Raw genomic sequence first — 15,414 nt, 5'->3', positions numbered from 1 at the left:
TTGAACAAACAAGTAGAACCACCCTACAACAGACCGTATTGGAAGTCCAATGCTTTTAATGCTACACTATTTACAAAGTCAACCTTAATGTGACTCTGCATGTAAAACTGGGGTAGGAGTATTTTAATGTCACAAAAATTACACCCTTCACCTCCCATATGTGAATATATCAGTGTGATGACCATTTATCCCCGAGCACATGCTTTACTAAAACATGAACACACACACACACACATACATACATAAAACATAGCATGGACTGTAATGCAATGCAAAACATCTTTCGGCAAGCAAAACATGTTTTTTTTTTGTTGAATTTTATTGAATCTTTTCTACTGTTTTTTTTTTTTCTTTTTTTTTTTTTCAATCCACAATTTCATATTAGTCACTACTATGTTAGATCAGCTTCCTCTGCCACCAACAGCAGTCAGCTACTGAAAAGACCAAACCCAGACCTTCTCTCCACCTCCCCCCTCTCACTGGTTAATATTTATGAATTCACACACTTCTGGTGGAATAAAAAGGAAAAAAAAGGTGCATGTTAAAAGTAGTGAATTTTTGAGCAGCGCATCACTGTTTGGGAATACTTTATGCTTATTTCACAGTGTCTGTATATCATCACAAAATATACATTTTTAAGACATCAATGCACACACACACACAAACACACAAAACAATACTATTGCCCTGATCCCTATACACAGTTAGGCCGTCCTAAAAGAGCCACATCATTGCTGAAGCAGATGTTTGGCTGCGCAGGGAGCGATGGAGAGCAGGTATCATGGTTTGATCTCTTGTTAGAAACACAACATCTCTATTTCTATCTGTACAACATTCAAAACACACATTTTGTTCATGTTTTTTTTTTTTTTTTTTTGCTTTTTTTTTCTTCAATGAGACAAAAAAGAACAATGATAATAATTATAAGCAGAAGAGCTGGAATTCATCTCATCGGCATCAAATTGTAGAAATTAAAGTAACTTCTGAAAAGGCCTCGGAGCTAGATAGTACTTAACTTTCAGTGGTGCATATGATAAAGGGAAGGGGAAACAGGAGATGGAATGAAGAATGATGGAATGACACTCATTATATGGAATGGAAATGTCCCCTACAATACAGAGGATCAAATAGAGATGTACAGAGCAGTTTAACAAAGAATACAAAGTGAAACAGTAGGGGCTAAGTGCTTTTGGTGAGCTTACAAAATACTTGAGGAAGTGCTCAGGACAGAAGGCACAGTGGCTTGACTGTTATCTCAAAGGAACACCACATCAGGGGTTAACCGAAAACGTAAGATACTCTACACATGAAACAAGGACACGATAACGCACGTATTAAGGCCAGCCTCTGTCAATCACCAGACAAAGGTACCGCCTCCTCTCTGTCTAACGATAAAAATGAGATGACCCGATGAAAATGATTTCACAGAGATGGACGAGGAAACTAGATCATTATTTGTAAGATGTGCTAATTTCACATCAAAAATGCAACACGATTACATCAAATCAAATTTGGCAAGCAGATCAGTCAGACTCACAATGCTGATACTGGGACATGTCTTGGACACGATTTCTGCATCAGCTTATACATATATATTAGCAATCACTGAAGTTTCAAGATCATCAGGCAAGCTTTAACATTGATTGTGTGTCTAAATGATTGATTTGTTGATTTATAGATATGTAAAAACACAGTTTAAGGGAACGTGAATTGAATCTGCAGCATTATGAAAAATAAATGGTTTGTGGAAAAAAAAATATTAAAGTTTGGTCTGCATTTAAAGGCAAAACAAAAGTGAGTTAAGGGGCAAATAAACTTTGCACAGTGCTCTAAAAACATTCTGAAGCAGTCTTATTTTATAATTATTATAAAACTTATACCCATATCTGTTTCCATTAACACTTCTTAAAAGGAAAACAACATATGTTTTGTCCTCTTTTGTGATCTCTTATCTTTACAAAAGCTACATATGTTCTACTGGGATGTCTGAATTTGTTAGTGTGTGTTATTTACTTATTTTTACTTTTTCCAGTTTTTGATGTAAAAAAAAAAAGAAATGTTTTCTGAATGTTTAGAGACCCACTTTCCACCCTCTCTAGGGTGGTTTGAGAATCTGAGATATCACAGGAATATTTAGGATATATTGCAGAGCCTCCATTTTCTAGATTGCGATTCATTTTGAACCCTGATATTTGAAATATTTCCAAAGTAACAGTGGTCTGGATTCCACACCGAAATCCTGTTGGTGTCTGTAATGTAAACACTTCCATAGGGGCCTTGTCAAACGGCCAGCTGTTCCCACATGTGGTGCTCTGGGCTCATTCATTGTTTCATTCACAGCTGACATAGTCACACAAACTGCCACCATATTGTCACAGAACTCTACGCTCTAGCACAACTACACATATATACTGTTTATATTCACTGTAACTATATTCCTGTGTTACTGAATCTGCTAAAAACCTTTTACATCAACAGGCACTGAAAGAAATAGCATATAGAAGAGGCAGAATCTCTGTATGATATAATATCTGAAGAAGACCCGTCTGAGCAGACTGGCAGTGTGTGGATATCTGGTAATATACTCTTTACTCTGTCCTGTTCTGTTAGAGGTGATTCACAAGTACCGTTCAGTTATCACAGCATTCTGTTCAGAGTCTGGCAGTTGCATGGTAAGAAGTGTGCCCACTCCTTTGGTTTGCTAAAGACGTGCAGTCAGATCAAGTTCACGTGGAAGTAGGATGTCCATCTCTCTCAGCATTAATACTGTATATCGTAGCGATTAAGAACAGTGTCTCTTTTTTGCTTTTCCAGCTCCCCAGATTGACATTCCAGATCCCCGTTGAGATGAAAGCAAGATTCACAGGAGCAAGGAAATTGTAAATAATATACAACTTGGCATGAATTGCGTTCACTGACAAGAAGACAGGAACAAGAGAACAGTGTTCAAGAAGGCCCCGAAACAGGCAGGCTTGGACTAGCATACAATACTGGATATCTCTGTGTGTGTGAAGAGGTAATCGATCACTAACCAAGGAGGGCTCGGGGGATATATTAAGCGGAAAGTCTGATTTAAATAATTTTGCAGGTTATTTGTTTACTGACACTGTACAGTATGTTAGCATAGCGACTGGTCTGCCCTTGGTTTGAATAATACGAGGGACCCTGGACAACTGTACTTCAAAAATGTTTGTCTCCTGCTGCTATGTCCAAACTCATCCAGGGTTCTTGTCTGATGTTATTTCCCCAAGACGCCTTCCTCCTCCTTGGGCAGATCCTCAGCAGCGAGGTCTGATGAAACAGACCTAGCCCTTCTGCTCTGATTCTGGGGTACACTTCCAAAGCTCCCATTTCCTTCCAGGTCATCCTCCTCCTCATCGACTTCCTCATCTTCCTCGTCCAGCTCCTCTCTCATTTTAAGTCCCTTCTCACAGACATGTCCCACAGTTCCAGGGGTCAGTTCAAAACTGTCCTCTGTGTCCCTGTTCTCTGGGCTAACTCCATTCTCAGCTCTTGCCTTTGACAAAACCCAATCCTCAGGAGATGCTACTCCGTCCTCTGCACCGAGGAACTTCCACAGAGCCAGCGGATCGCGGTCTGACCCGGCCAAAGTTTGTCTTGTAGAATGATTGGCGGATGAGAGAGAGGCTCCTCTCTTGCGACGAGACTTGCTGGTGTGATTGACCTGAAGGTGCATGGCCATAAGCTCAACAGAAGAGGTCCGGAAGGGACAGAAGACACATTGACTGAGGACGTCGTTCCCTCCTTTAAAGACACCTGATGGTCCACCGACAGAGCTACTCACTCCCCCTTCATCTTGTAAAGGGCGGCGGGAAAGGTCCAGAGGTTCAAAGCTTCCGTCCTGGGACCCACTGGACTGCATCCCGCCCTGGTAACCATTTGCTGACATCATGCGGCTTGTAGTAAGGGGTTTCCGTCGAGACACTTTGGGCATTTTTGGAGGTGGCACCTCTCCAATCCAACTTGGTTCTAGACCGCCGGCAAATAGTGTACCCATCATCCCCGAAAGACTGAGATACTGACTCTCCACATCTCCCTCTCTGTGACGTCCAGATGCAGTAGTGTCCTCCTTCTTCTCTGGCAGGCTTGCAGCCCATGACTGACTGTGCCTTGAAGAAGGAGCCCCTCCAGGAACCCTCCCAAAAGAAGACTGGGACATGGAGGAGTGACGGCGCTTTTTCACACCTTCATGAGGACAGCCAATCAGAGAGGGGAGGCTCGGTGATGGGGAATTTGCAGTGGCTGCCATAGCGTTCCTTTGCTCACGATGATGACGCTGAAGGTGGTACTTGAGAGAGCCAGACTGGGTGCCAGCATAATCACAGTGTGGGCATTTGTATGGTCTCTCACCTAAAACAAGGAATAAAGCACCCTTGTTAAGTAGATTGAAAACTAAAATGTGATTTTAATAACAGAAATGTGGATAATAATAACAATGCTTCATAAGGGAGGCTGTTGTGGTTAACAAGCAAGTAATTGTTTGTGTGGAATGACTATATGCAATTACACACAGTAATAGATAGAGGGCAGTGCCTGTCATCATATGCAACATCAGGTGTAGTCCCCAGTGCATTACTGTTAAATTAGGACATTCCATCTCTCATCAACCGTGAAAGCACTCCCTTTTTTTTCTTTTTTTTTTGGTAGAAGACATTTTGTGGGTGAAACTGATAGCAAATGGTTTCAATCAAGCTAAATCAGGGAAATGATCATGCAGGGGTTTACAATTCTGTGAGATTTCTGAAAATGCTTTATCTAAATGGAGACATAATGTAAGACATCCAATTAGAATAAAATAGGACAAGTGCTCAAGATTTGAACATTAAATAAAAAAGGTATTTTCCGATCTGAGCTTGTTGTCTATACAGTATATGTTACAAGTGTAATGCACACAACATATCAAACTAAAATTAGGAATATGAAGGATTATGCACCTTTTTACTACCATTGTTATACAGTAGGATCAATATAAAATAATTTTACTTTAGATTATGTAATCTAATATTATGAATCTTATAGGTTTACTGAAATATTATTATTTTCAAATGGCTCGTGGGACCCGCTTGTGTACACTCTGGTGAGCACATGCCATTGGGTTGAGAATCACATTTCCACTATTCATGTTGGCCTTACCTGTGTGTACACGGAGGTGCACTTTAAGGTGATGGGAAGACCGGAAGGCTTTACCACAGTAGGGGCAATCCTTTATCCCTGTTCCTCGAACACGCTCTCTTGAAGATGAAGTGGAAGAGGATGACCCCCTTAGACCATTCTGACCTTGAGATGAGATAGCATTTAATGAATAAAAGCAATTGCTTTGAAATATAATCTGAGCCTACACTGTTTCTAAGAACAATCGTGCCTTCCTGAAAAACAGGAAGGAAATGTTCCAAAACTAGTATCAGTGAAATATATATATAGTATCAGTTAAATATATATATATATTTCACTGATATTTCACTGACTATATATATATATATATATATATATATATATATATATATATATATATATATATATATATATATATATATAAACAATCTGTTTCCTGCATTGTCATAGCATAGAGTATGAAAGGATTGTAACAGATAAGATATATAGTACTGATAAAGTCAGCTGTTTTTGATTATGCTGGTTGATCCTTACCAGAAAGATGTGATATAACAGAATGGAAGCTCCCAGCTGCCCCAACACCTGATGGTAATTGCTTTCCCTCTTGCCTTCCTTCATTGTCACTAGCTCTTTGTCCTCCTACTACTCCGCCTGTTGCCTGAGCACCACTCACACTGTTTATAATGTCCTCTTCCCTGGACATGCCCCCTCGGGGACTTTGACCTTTCTGTGGTTTCTGGACATGGACACGGGAATGGGCAACCACCTGCTGAAGGCTTCTGAACAGCTTGCCGCAATCTGGACACTCCCAAGGTTGACTAGATCCGTCTAGCTCCTCTCTAGAACCCATTCCACCTAGGTAGGCCCTCAACTGTTTGGCTTCCCCAGCAACTGTGCCTCGTGAGGAAGGAAGCTCATGGTGTGAATGGGATCGCTGCTGCTGTTGCTGTTGCTGTTGGTTGTGCTGTGCTGCTACCAGACTGCGAGCAACCAGCTGCCACATGGCTGCCTTGTCCTCTCCATCTGCTGTGTTACCTCCCCGTCCTCCACCATTACCCATTTCTGCAACCTGTGCCACTGCCTGAAGGCGCTCCATGCAACTTCCATTGCTGTTGTCTTTGGGTAAGCCCAAATAACCCAATATAGAGGATTTGCTTGAGCCTGCACTGGCATCTGACCTCTCGGTGCGACTTCCTGAACCACCACCACTGGTCATACTGCGAGCCAGGAGCAAATTAGAATACAGGGCCCCCAACACTTGTGTGCTTGCAGGACCTTTGGATTGCTCATTTCCAGCTGGCCCCAGATTTCCAAATCCAGCTTTGAGGCCCAGCTTGTTGAGATGCACCTTCATATGGTTCTTTAGAAACCAAGGTTCCTTGAAGCCACGACCACACACCTGGCACTTGTGATCCAATGAGTCCTTGTGCTTACGCATGTGCCCCTTCAAAAACCAGGACTGAGTAAAACGCTGCCCACACGTCTCACATCGGAAAGCTGGAACAACTGGAATTTGTGAGGGAGGAGTCTCTGTAGGTGTTGTTATAGGGGGAGAAGGGAAAACCGTTTCAGTGGTAGGATCCTCCGGTGGGTGGCTCTCCTGCAGATGGGCAGCCAGGCTTTCCTCCTGACTGGCTGAGAAGGGACACATTGTACATTTGTAGGGGTTGTGGAGGATCCGCACATGACGAGCCAACTCTGAAGCTGTACGGAACTTACCCTTACAGGCATGACACCGGAAGGACGAAGCAGCTGTGGGTGGTGTGTTGTCTTCCAAGTGGGCTTGGCTGAGTGGAGAGAAGGAGGTTGAGATTGGTGCTTCCTCTGTTAGAGGTGGAGTCAGGGCAGTGTTTTCTTCAAAAAGGAACTGAGGGCTGCTTGCAGTTTGAAGAGGTTCCTCTGGAACCATGTCTTCATCTATACTCTTTTGTAATGACCCAGATAATGGACTCAGTTTCAGACCAGGCTCTCTGTTGTTGAGATTTTGGAGTACACTGTTGCCCACATGGTTCTGCTGCAGTTTGGCATGTGTGGTCCGGTAGGGAGCTGAAGCTCGACGCTCCCTGTCTAAACTGTGTGCTCGAGCATGCAGGGACAAAATACTCTGGAAGCGGAACCTCTTTCCACACACATGGCACGGGAACCTTAGGCCAGGCCCAGAGCTTGTCCCTCCAGGGAAAGCCATGCCATCATTGTTAAAAAGCTGAAGATCCAACTCATCATCACAGGTGGTACTTTGACCAGAGGAGATTGCCTGTTCCAGAGCTCCAAAACCCGGAAAAGGTGCTAATGGTGTTGCTGGAGGACTGGTGTCTGATGAAGGACTGCCAAGCTCCAATTCACTAGGAAACAGCGCCACCGCTGGGGTGGGTGATGGGGGCGTTGACAGCTCCTCATCCTCCTCCTCATCTTGGAGGCTGGCCTCTGGAAGGGGGCATGGTGATACTGGAGCATAGAGTTCAGTTTGAGGGCTAGAAGGGGTTGATTGAGGACTTTGGGGTAGGAATTGGGGACTGTGGTCCAGAGACGGCATAGAGGAAGGAGACAATGGAGGCTCACAGGAAAGAGCCAGCATAATCTCTGGTGGGGATTCCATACTCTGAGCGAGAAAAGATAGACAATTGTGATTAGATCTATAAAGATAGATAGATAGATAGATAGATAGATAGATAGATAGATAGATAGATCACTCACTGTTTATGTGTCTATGCCATGCTTCACTTCCTTGAATTAAAGAGGGTGCATTCTGATTATGGCAATCTGCCTGACCACCTCCAACAGTCTCCTGTCAAGTAAAACACAGAATAAAAAAATTAGTGTACACACATTTGTTCCTATGTACGGGTCTAAGGGCAGAGCAGGACATGGACTGTCCCAAACAGGATGGGCGTGAGATGTTTGGACTTCCCCACACACCCTTCCTGCCAATACACTTACAGTAGCTGCTTAAATCAGAACAAAAATACATACATACACCTTACAATCCATACACACAGATAGAACTTCTCTCACCCCATCAATCCCTCATTACCTAAGCAACTCGCGCACACTAACACACAGTGCACTGACAGAAGTGAACAATTACATAAAGCCACACATGCATACATTGCATAAGTCTGCAGGAGACAGGCCCAGACACAATTTAAAGAGAGAGAGAGAGAGAGAGAGAGAGAGAGAGAGAGAGATAAACACCTGTTTATTTCATAAATAAGAGAAAATGAATTTCATTTATGATTACAGAAAGACAATCTGCTAAACATCTGTGATGGCGTCTGTATGCCTGGATATGTGTCACTACGCTTATGTTTGTGTGGGTGTTTTTTTTTTTTTTTCTTTCTTTTCAGTATTTACCTCTGTGAACAGACTGAACTGTATGTCTGTTTCTGAGTATGGGTTCATGTAAACAATCAAGCGTTTATTTGTGCATTAGTGTGTGTGTGTGTGTGTGTTTGTGTGTCTGTGACTGTGTGTGAAAGTATGTGTATCTGTGACATAAGACTTGGATGAAATGGTGGCTAACTGAGCCAGTTGTCAATTTTAGCTCAGCCGTGACTCACAACGATATCACACTATATCAGTCATACTGCCCCCCCCCCTTGTCTTTCTTTCTTTCTTTCTTTCTTTCTTTCTTTCTTTCTTTCTCTTAATCCCCCCATCATTGTCCTTTTTCCCTTCCTTCTGCCTTTTCACTTCCATAGATTGTGATTCCACCCCCTGTACTTCTTTCTCTTTTCACCCTCATTCCTTTCTCCCTCTGTTCCTGACTGATTTTCTTTCATTCTATCATTCTCTCTCTCTGTCTCTCTGCAGCGGTGCCAGTTGGCACAGTGCCAGGGAATGCTGATATCAGCTGGTAGATTGGGGCCTGCCAACATGGCGAAGAGAAAAGAAAAGAGAGGAGAGAGACAGACAGGCAATATAGAGAAGGATGGGGGTGTTAGTGAAGAAAAAACTAATGAAGAACACAAATACATTCTGAATGAGCATATTTGATGAGTAAATCTGTCGAGAAAGGGGACAGAGTGTTCTGCTCTGCATTGGAGGATCTTGTGGTCTGTTTGGTCTGCTGGCATTATTATCATATGAATATCGTCATGGCAATGCACTGTTCCGCCTTGACAGACACGTTTGTGTCTGACCAACCCTGTCACGCCAATAAAGCTTCTCCAAATTTGGATAGATGGAGAGAGTGATAAGGTGCTAGACAGAGGGGGGAGGGGAGAGATGAAGGCAGGAGAGCGATAAAGCAGCATGCACAAATAATGCACACACACATACACACTCAATATGGCACCTAGTCACTAGATGATTCATGCATGCTAAACACCTTTGTCTGAATGGCCACATGCTACACTCCCTGTACAAACACAAATGCAAATACACACTTGCACATTTTGTGCCTTCTTGGGGTACATGCAACGGCTATTTAACTTACTGCTTTGTATGCACTGAAATGAATATCGTATAAACAGAAAATGAGAAAAGAGAAATAGTCTGCTGTCGTTTGAAAGAAGTGCATGTAATGTAGCTGCTATTAAAATGATTTGATGCATGTCTGTTTTGGAACCTTTGCTAATTAGAAATGTCAAAAAAGTCAAAAGTCAACATTAAGTAATAAATGCATCCCATGGAGATAAATTGTGTTGAGAAAAAAAAAAAAAATCAATCTGTTTGCATCATCTGTAGAAATCTGATTGAAGTCAACTGATTATTTCGTTATCTAGGTATCACTAATTAGTTTTATTGAATGTTTACTACTGAAGTACCAGTATTTTAAATAGGGTCGCTTTTCACAAGAACACGTTTACAGTGCGCACAACTTTACTCTCCCTGAAAAACCACTCGTGAAACGACTGAACAAGCACTTGAGTCATCTTTGATAAAACAGATATTTTTCTCTCAGCGGTTCGTATTCTTTAGCCTCGAGCACCTGAAATAACGTCTCCTGCGTTCGGTGCGAGGACACACTGGGTCTCCAACAGTGAAGCCATGTAACATATCTAAAGACTAAGAAGAGATCATTCATACTTACTGAAAGACTCGAGGCTCGTGGCCTTGAAAATATAACATGAGTGGCTTTATCGCAGACTGTTCTTTGATGAGAGAGCGAGAGAAAGAGAGCGATATCTTTAAATCGTGAGAAAGACTAAGATAAAAAACCGATTGCTCAGTATGTGATGTGTGTGAGGCTTGAACTGCACTTTACCTTTCTTGTATCTCTGAGTAGGATTTCTAAGGTCAGTGTGTGTATGATTCTGGATTGTTGCAGTCATACAACAAATCCCCAAAGACAAAATTCATTTCCTGTTTCTAACCTTGGCCTGAACTTTATCTCTCACAGATCCCAGCTCCCACACACAGCGACTCAAGTGTGTGCAAAGTTCTCCTTCCCTTCAATGTCCTCATTTTAGGTTGCAATTTCAAGTCATCCTAAACCTTCACCTGATCTCCTCGATTTATACTACTCTGAGAGACTTGCGGATAGTTTGAAGGTTCAGTTCAAAGATGCTGAAAAGAGAAGTTCAAAACGTCACAATCTTAACAGAGCGTGAAACAGAGATATCGGCATTGAAATGTTCCTACACTAAGGTACAAGTAAATCTAATTATTCTCAACAGTCAGATCTGAAGACCTCACCAAAAAAACTGCAGTTTTCCGGTTCACCGTCAAGTTTACAGCACAGAGAGCTCTTGTTGAATTCTTGTTAAGTCATCATTTACTCACCCTTAAGTTGATTCTAACCTGAATTTCATTCTTCTGTGTTAAGCAAATTTTGAAAAGTGCTGTAAACCAAACAGTGGATGCTCTGAATGATTCCCTTATCAAGGAAAAAATATAATTAAATAGAATACTATGGAAGTCAATAGGAGGCCATCAGCTGTTTGGCTATCAGCATTCTTCAGAATATCTTATTTTGTTCCAAAAAAGAAAGGAACTCATTCAGGTTTGGAACAAGTTGAAGGAGAGTGGCACAATATTATATTTTTTATTTGTTTATACATGGTATACAAAGCCATTCCAGGTGATTCAATAACGGTAAATGCAGGTGTGAACAGGATCCAAGACATGTTTGATTTGATAACTTCAACCACGTTTGAACACACTACATTTGTGGTTTGAACATTAATGCTCCTGGATGACAGTGATTTAACCCTTCGGAAAAACCCAAATGCATTTGCTTTAGATTTCGAAGACATGTCTGGCATCATCTGTAGGCAGTGACAGATAATTTGATTATATATTATATATATATATATATATATATATATATATATATATATATATATATATATATATATATATATATTATATATGAGATCAGATTCAGGTGGTTGATCTAAAGAAGTCATCAGTTTCAATCAGAATTAGTTTGCTTTTGTTTCACAATGAACAGCGCACCTCTGACCTCCACCAATGGAACGAGTTGTAAGGTGTTTGCAGTGTGCAACAAGTGCACAAAAGTTTAGCTTCAGGCATCTGAGAGGAGCTCAAACAGACACATATCTTCTGAATTTGACAATGCTTTTGTAAAAAAAAAAAAAAAAAAAAAAATGTCAAGTCATAAAAGTATGAGATCTATTGACATCACAAATATTATACATTGAGACTAAATTAACATAATTCTGTTTCACCATTCAAAAGCAGTGGTCAAACCTGGTAAAACTGCATGCAGGTGGCATATTCTTATGATGCATAACACACAGACATGTTTGTCAGTCACCAAACGCACAAATATTCGAACTGACAACCTGTTGTTCCTTTCATAAAACAAGTACATAAAAATGTTTTCATTATTTGCAAGCATGTGATTTTGATCTGCATAATATTTAAGGTAAATCCCAGTTCCCTAAATTCAAATTATGGGATATACTATGTTGCTTATTTTGTCATTCATGTTTGTGCTTTGAGACCTCAAACCAAGCCGAAAATCTACGGATGATTGGGTCAGAATCTGAGCCCCTGCAACAGCTGATCCAGATGTGCAGGTCATGGAGCACATCTGGGTTTGAGAGGTGTTAACAGGGCACTGTTCTGTGCTGCTCTGCGCTCTTTATCCGTCAAAATGGCACGTCAGTTCAGGGGGCAGGTCTCAGTCCGTCACCCCTCATGCGAGCAATGCCCCAAATCTGTGCCAGCGTTAAATAATGGAAAGGAATGCCACCTTATCTGATTTTCATTTAGATATATTTATATGCCTAAAGTTTCTCGGCGGATGTATTTGCAGGACATCAGTTGACCCTGTCGTGTGTCGAGAGGAAGTTCCTCGCGTGATGTGCGTCAGTAACGCGCAACCATTTTCAGTCGCCTTCTCTCTCGCGGCCATCTCAATTAAAAAGGCACATTAATGAAATAAATAAATGCTCACAAACAAACGCTATCACGACGCGTCCTCCCGCGGACGCAAACATTCGCGCACGAGCATAAAATCGCGATTTACAGAAGCAAACGGCATCGTTTTCCCAAACGGAGGCAGAAATGCAGCTTTTGGGACGGGATGTTGTGCGCTCCATTTTCTTCCTGATTTTCTTTCAACAAAAGATAAAGGGAGGGGGAAAGGACACGCGATCAGGGCGCAGCTGAAGAGTGCCATCGCGGGGTTTCGTCTTGAAATCCGCTGCCAATCTCGCCGCTATCGTGACAAAACAGCGTCGAGCGATGCGTGAAACTTTACGTGTTTAGGGCCGTCGGTAAAACTGGAATCTGCGGGTTTTGCGCTAGAGTTTAAACAGCGGTTACGAGCGCGCATCTGTGAGGACAGAGCGCGTGCAGTCCTAAGAGTTATTATATTAACACGCACGGAGAGCTTTCACGTGATTTTCGAGGTTATTAATAAGCTGCTTTTCAGCTGCTAAAAAAAATGTCCGATCTGTATCGACCTACAAGAGTAAATTCAAACATGCGAACCAGAACAAACTAAAGCTTCTCATAAAGTATAAACTTTGCGATGTTGCAGCAGTGGAGAAATGAACGGTTGCTTAAAATAAAAACCTTCAAACAAAGTTCACACGTCTTCAGTCATCCTGTTCTCCTCAGTTCGGGACACCTTTTTTCCACACTCGAAGCTGTGGAAATATTCAAGGGCCTTAAATAACTAAAGTTGCATTTCCATGCCCGAGTCTCGCATCTCTTTCAGGACACACACGCACGCGCGCGCGCGCTCACGCACACACACACACACCGGCAACATACACGGCACGAGACAAAAGTGAAGAAGTGTGTATGTGTGAGAACACGTATGATGCGCGCTAACAGAGACACACGAGAGCCAGTGTCCCGGTGCATGTAGCCTGCGTGAAAAATAACGCGACGCCTATTCCGTATCCATGGCTCTGCATTACCCGGATCAGAGCCCCCAAAAAAGTCGTCGTCGGATATTTGTTGTTTATGAAGGCGACAACAGTCGCTTTTAAAACGTCTAAAACTGTCCGTGCGCGCACACGTTACAGTCGCGAGCAATGTGCATCAGTAAAATCGTTCAAAAAGCTTAGATTAGGTCAGTTATTTGAGATGAATCGGGTATTTGTGCTGAAAGTAAGGCTGAATGTACTTACGGGAGAGGCGGCGAGGAGATTAATGACAACACACGTCATGATTACGTTTCACTTGAATTAAATACATTACGAGTTAGGGAAAAAAATGGAAATCAGGGGTAGTTGTGTACAAGCATACGCCGATGCCCCCTCCCTCCTGCCCTCTCTATCTTCTCCTCCTCCTCCTTTCCTCACACGTCTCTCTCTTTCTCTCTCTCTCTTTTCTCAAAGATCCATTTATTGTGCGCTCGTGAGTGAGTGAATGAGAGAGAGAGAGGCGGAGGCTGTAGGTTGCAAATGTAATTATAATCTCGCGGAGGCACCATTTTAAAGCGATCTGTAGATTGGCGGGATGGACTTTTGACACGGCGCGCGCTTACAAATCGCGTGCGAGTCTCTCGCGGGGCTCAGAGTTGCACCTAACGTCTTCTGAAGATCGTGAACGTTTCTTCTTCACTTTGTTGCACCTCAGAAAGGGCTTCTGCAATTTGTGTTGCGAGATACTTGTGATTGTGTCGCGCGCACCATGGGAAGCTGCGCAGGTGCGCGCGCGCGGGTCACCATCCACTATTCTAGTTCTACTCACTATAAAAATAAATATAACAATAATAACAATAATAATAATAATAATAACAATAATAATAATAATAATAATAATAATAATAACAACAACAACAACAACAATAATAATAATAATAAACAAACAAACAAACACATAGATAAATAAATACATTTACCATGCATTTGTACAGTATGATCATTGGCACTTTTATCTAAAACAAGAAATAATAGCAAAGTCAATAATAATAATAATAATAATAATTTCTCTCTAAATATAATTTTAAAAGACTATATGAATATACTACATATCTTCTTAAAGATATAAATATGAATCTAATATTTGCCCTCTATTGACCAGAGATCCATGAATAACCGCATACTGTTATGTGTTAAAGCCAATAACAGAAAAGCTTTGTATATGAGATTCAGTCAATTTTCCGTGTGACAATTAATAACTTCATTAACAATATCAACAAATAATTATTATTTAAATATAAGCCCCCCCCCCCCCCCCCCCCACACACACACACACTCCAATATAAATGTCTGCTATTTGCCCTCTTTTGGCCTGACATCTAAAACTATAGGCCTACAAACATACATTATATGGCCAGCTACTGTTATTTATTATTATTATTATTATTATTATTATTATTATTATTATTATTATTATTATTATTATTATTTAGGCCAATTAGGCCTTTGGAAATTTGAAATAAAAATTTAAATATGCACAGATTGAAATCCCTCAGATGTCAGACTGGGTATCATTTCTGCTGCTGGATGCTCTGTGCGCACAGGTGTGTTTGTCTGGTTCAGAGGCCATGTTTTTGGGAGATTGAGGATGATTTTGGAGAGGAATCTCAATATATTAACTCACACACACCTCTGACTGTCAGCTCACGCGATTGTGTGTGTTTGTGTATTGTGTGTGGTGTCTGATACAGTCATATCATCACCCGCCCCCAACGCTTTGATTGTCTTGTACGCCGCAGCACAAATACACCAATTAATATGCAGAGAGTGAGAGAGACGCAGACAAAAAAAGAGAGAAAGAAAGAAAAAAACATGCAGAGGTGGGGGGATGGCAAGGAGAACAGGAAGGAGTGAAAAAAGGGAGATGAAATGACAGATGAAGAGGAGGAAAAGAGTGACGTAAGGGTGGTCAAAGGGGGAGATGAAATCTGAT

The 15,414-nt window shown here is 41.6% G+C and overlaps 1 protein-coding gene across 1 annotated transcript; it reads right to left on the bottom strand.

The window, feature by feature from the left end:
- Positions 1–351: 351 nt before the first annotated feature.
- znf219 (zinc finger protein 219) lies at positions 352–13,874 on the bottom strand. The gene is made up of 5 exons (XM_026215787.1): positions 13,686–13,874; positions 7,828–7,918; positions 5,668–7,732; positions 5,155–5,298; positions 352–4,371 (listed from the first exon to the last, which is right to left on the bottom strand). The coding sequence occupies exons 3-5, from the start codon at positions 7,727–7,729 to the stop codon at positions 3,239–3,241; spliced, it is 3,339 nt and encodes a 1,112-aa protein (XP_026071572.1). The 5' UTR covers positions 7,730–7,732; positions 7,828–7,918; positions 13,686–13,874; the 3' UTR covers positions 352–3,238.
- Between the last annotated feature and the right edge of the window lie 1,540 nt (positions 13,875–15,414).

The sequence above is a fragment of the Carassius auratus genome, chromosome 32 (assembly GCF_003368295.1).
Source record: "Carassius auratus strain Wakin chromosome 32, ASM336829v1, whole genome shotgun sequence".
In the NCBI taxonomy this organism is placed as follows: Eukaryota; Metazoa; Chordata; class Actinopteri; order Cypriniformes; family Cyprinidae; genus Carassius; species Carassius auratus.
This window is presented reverse-complemented; position numbering and strand designations above follow the sequence as displayed.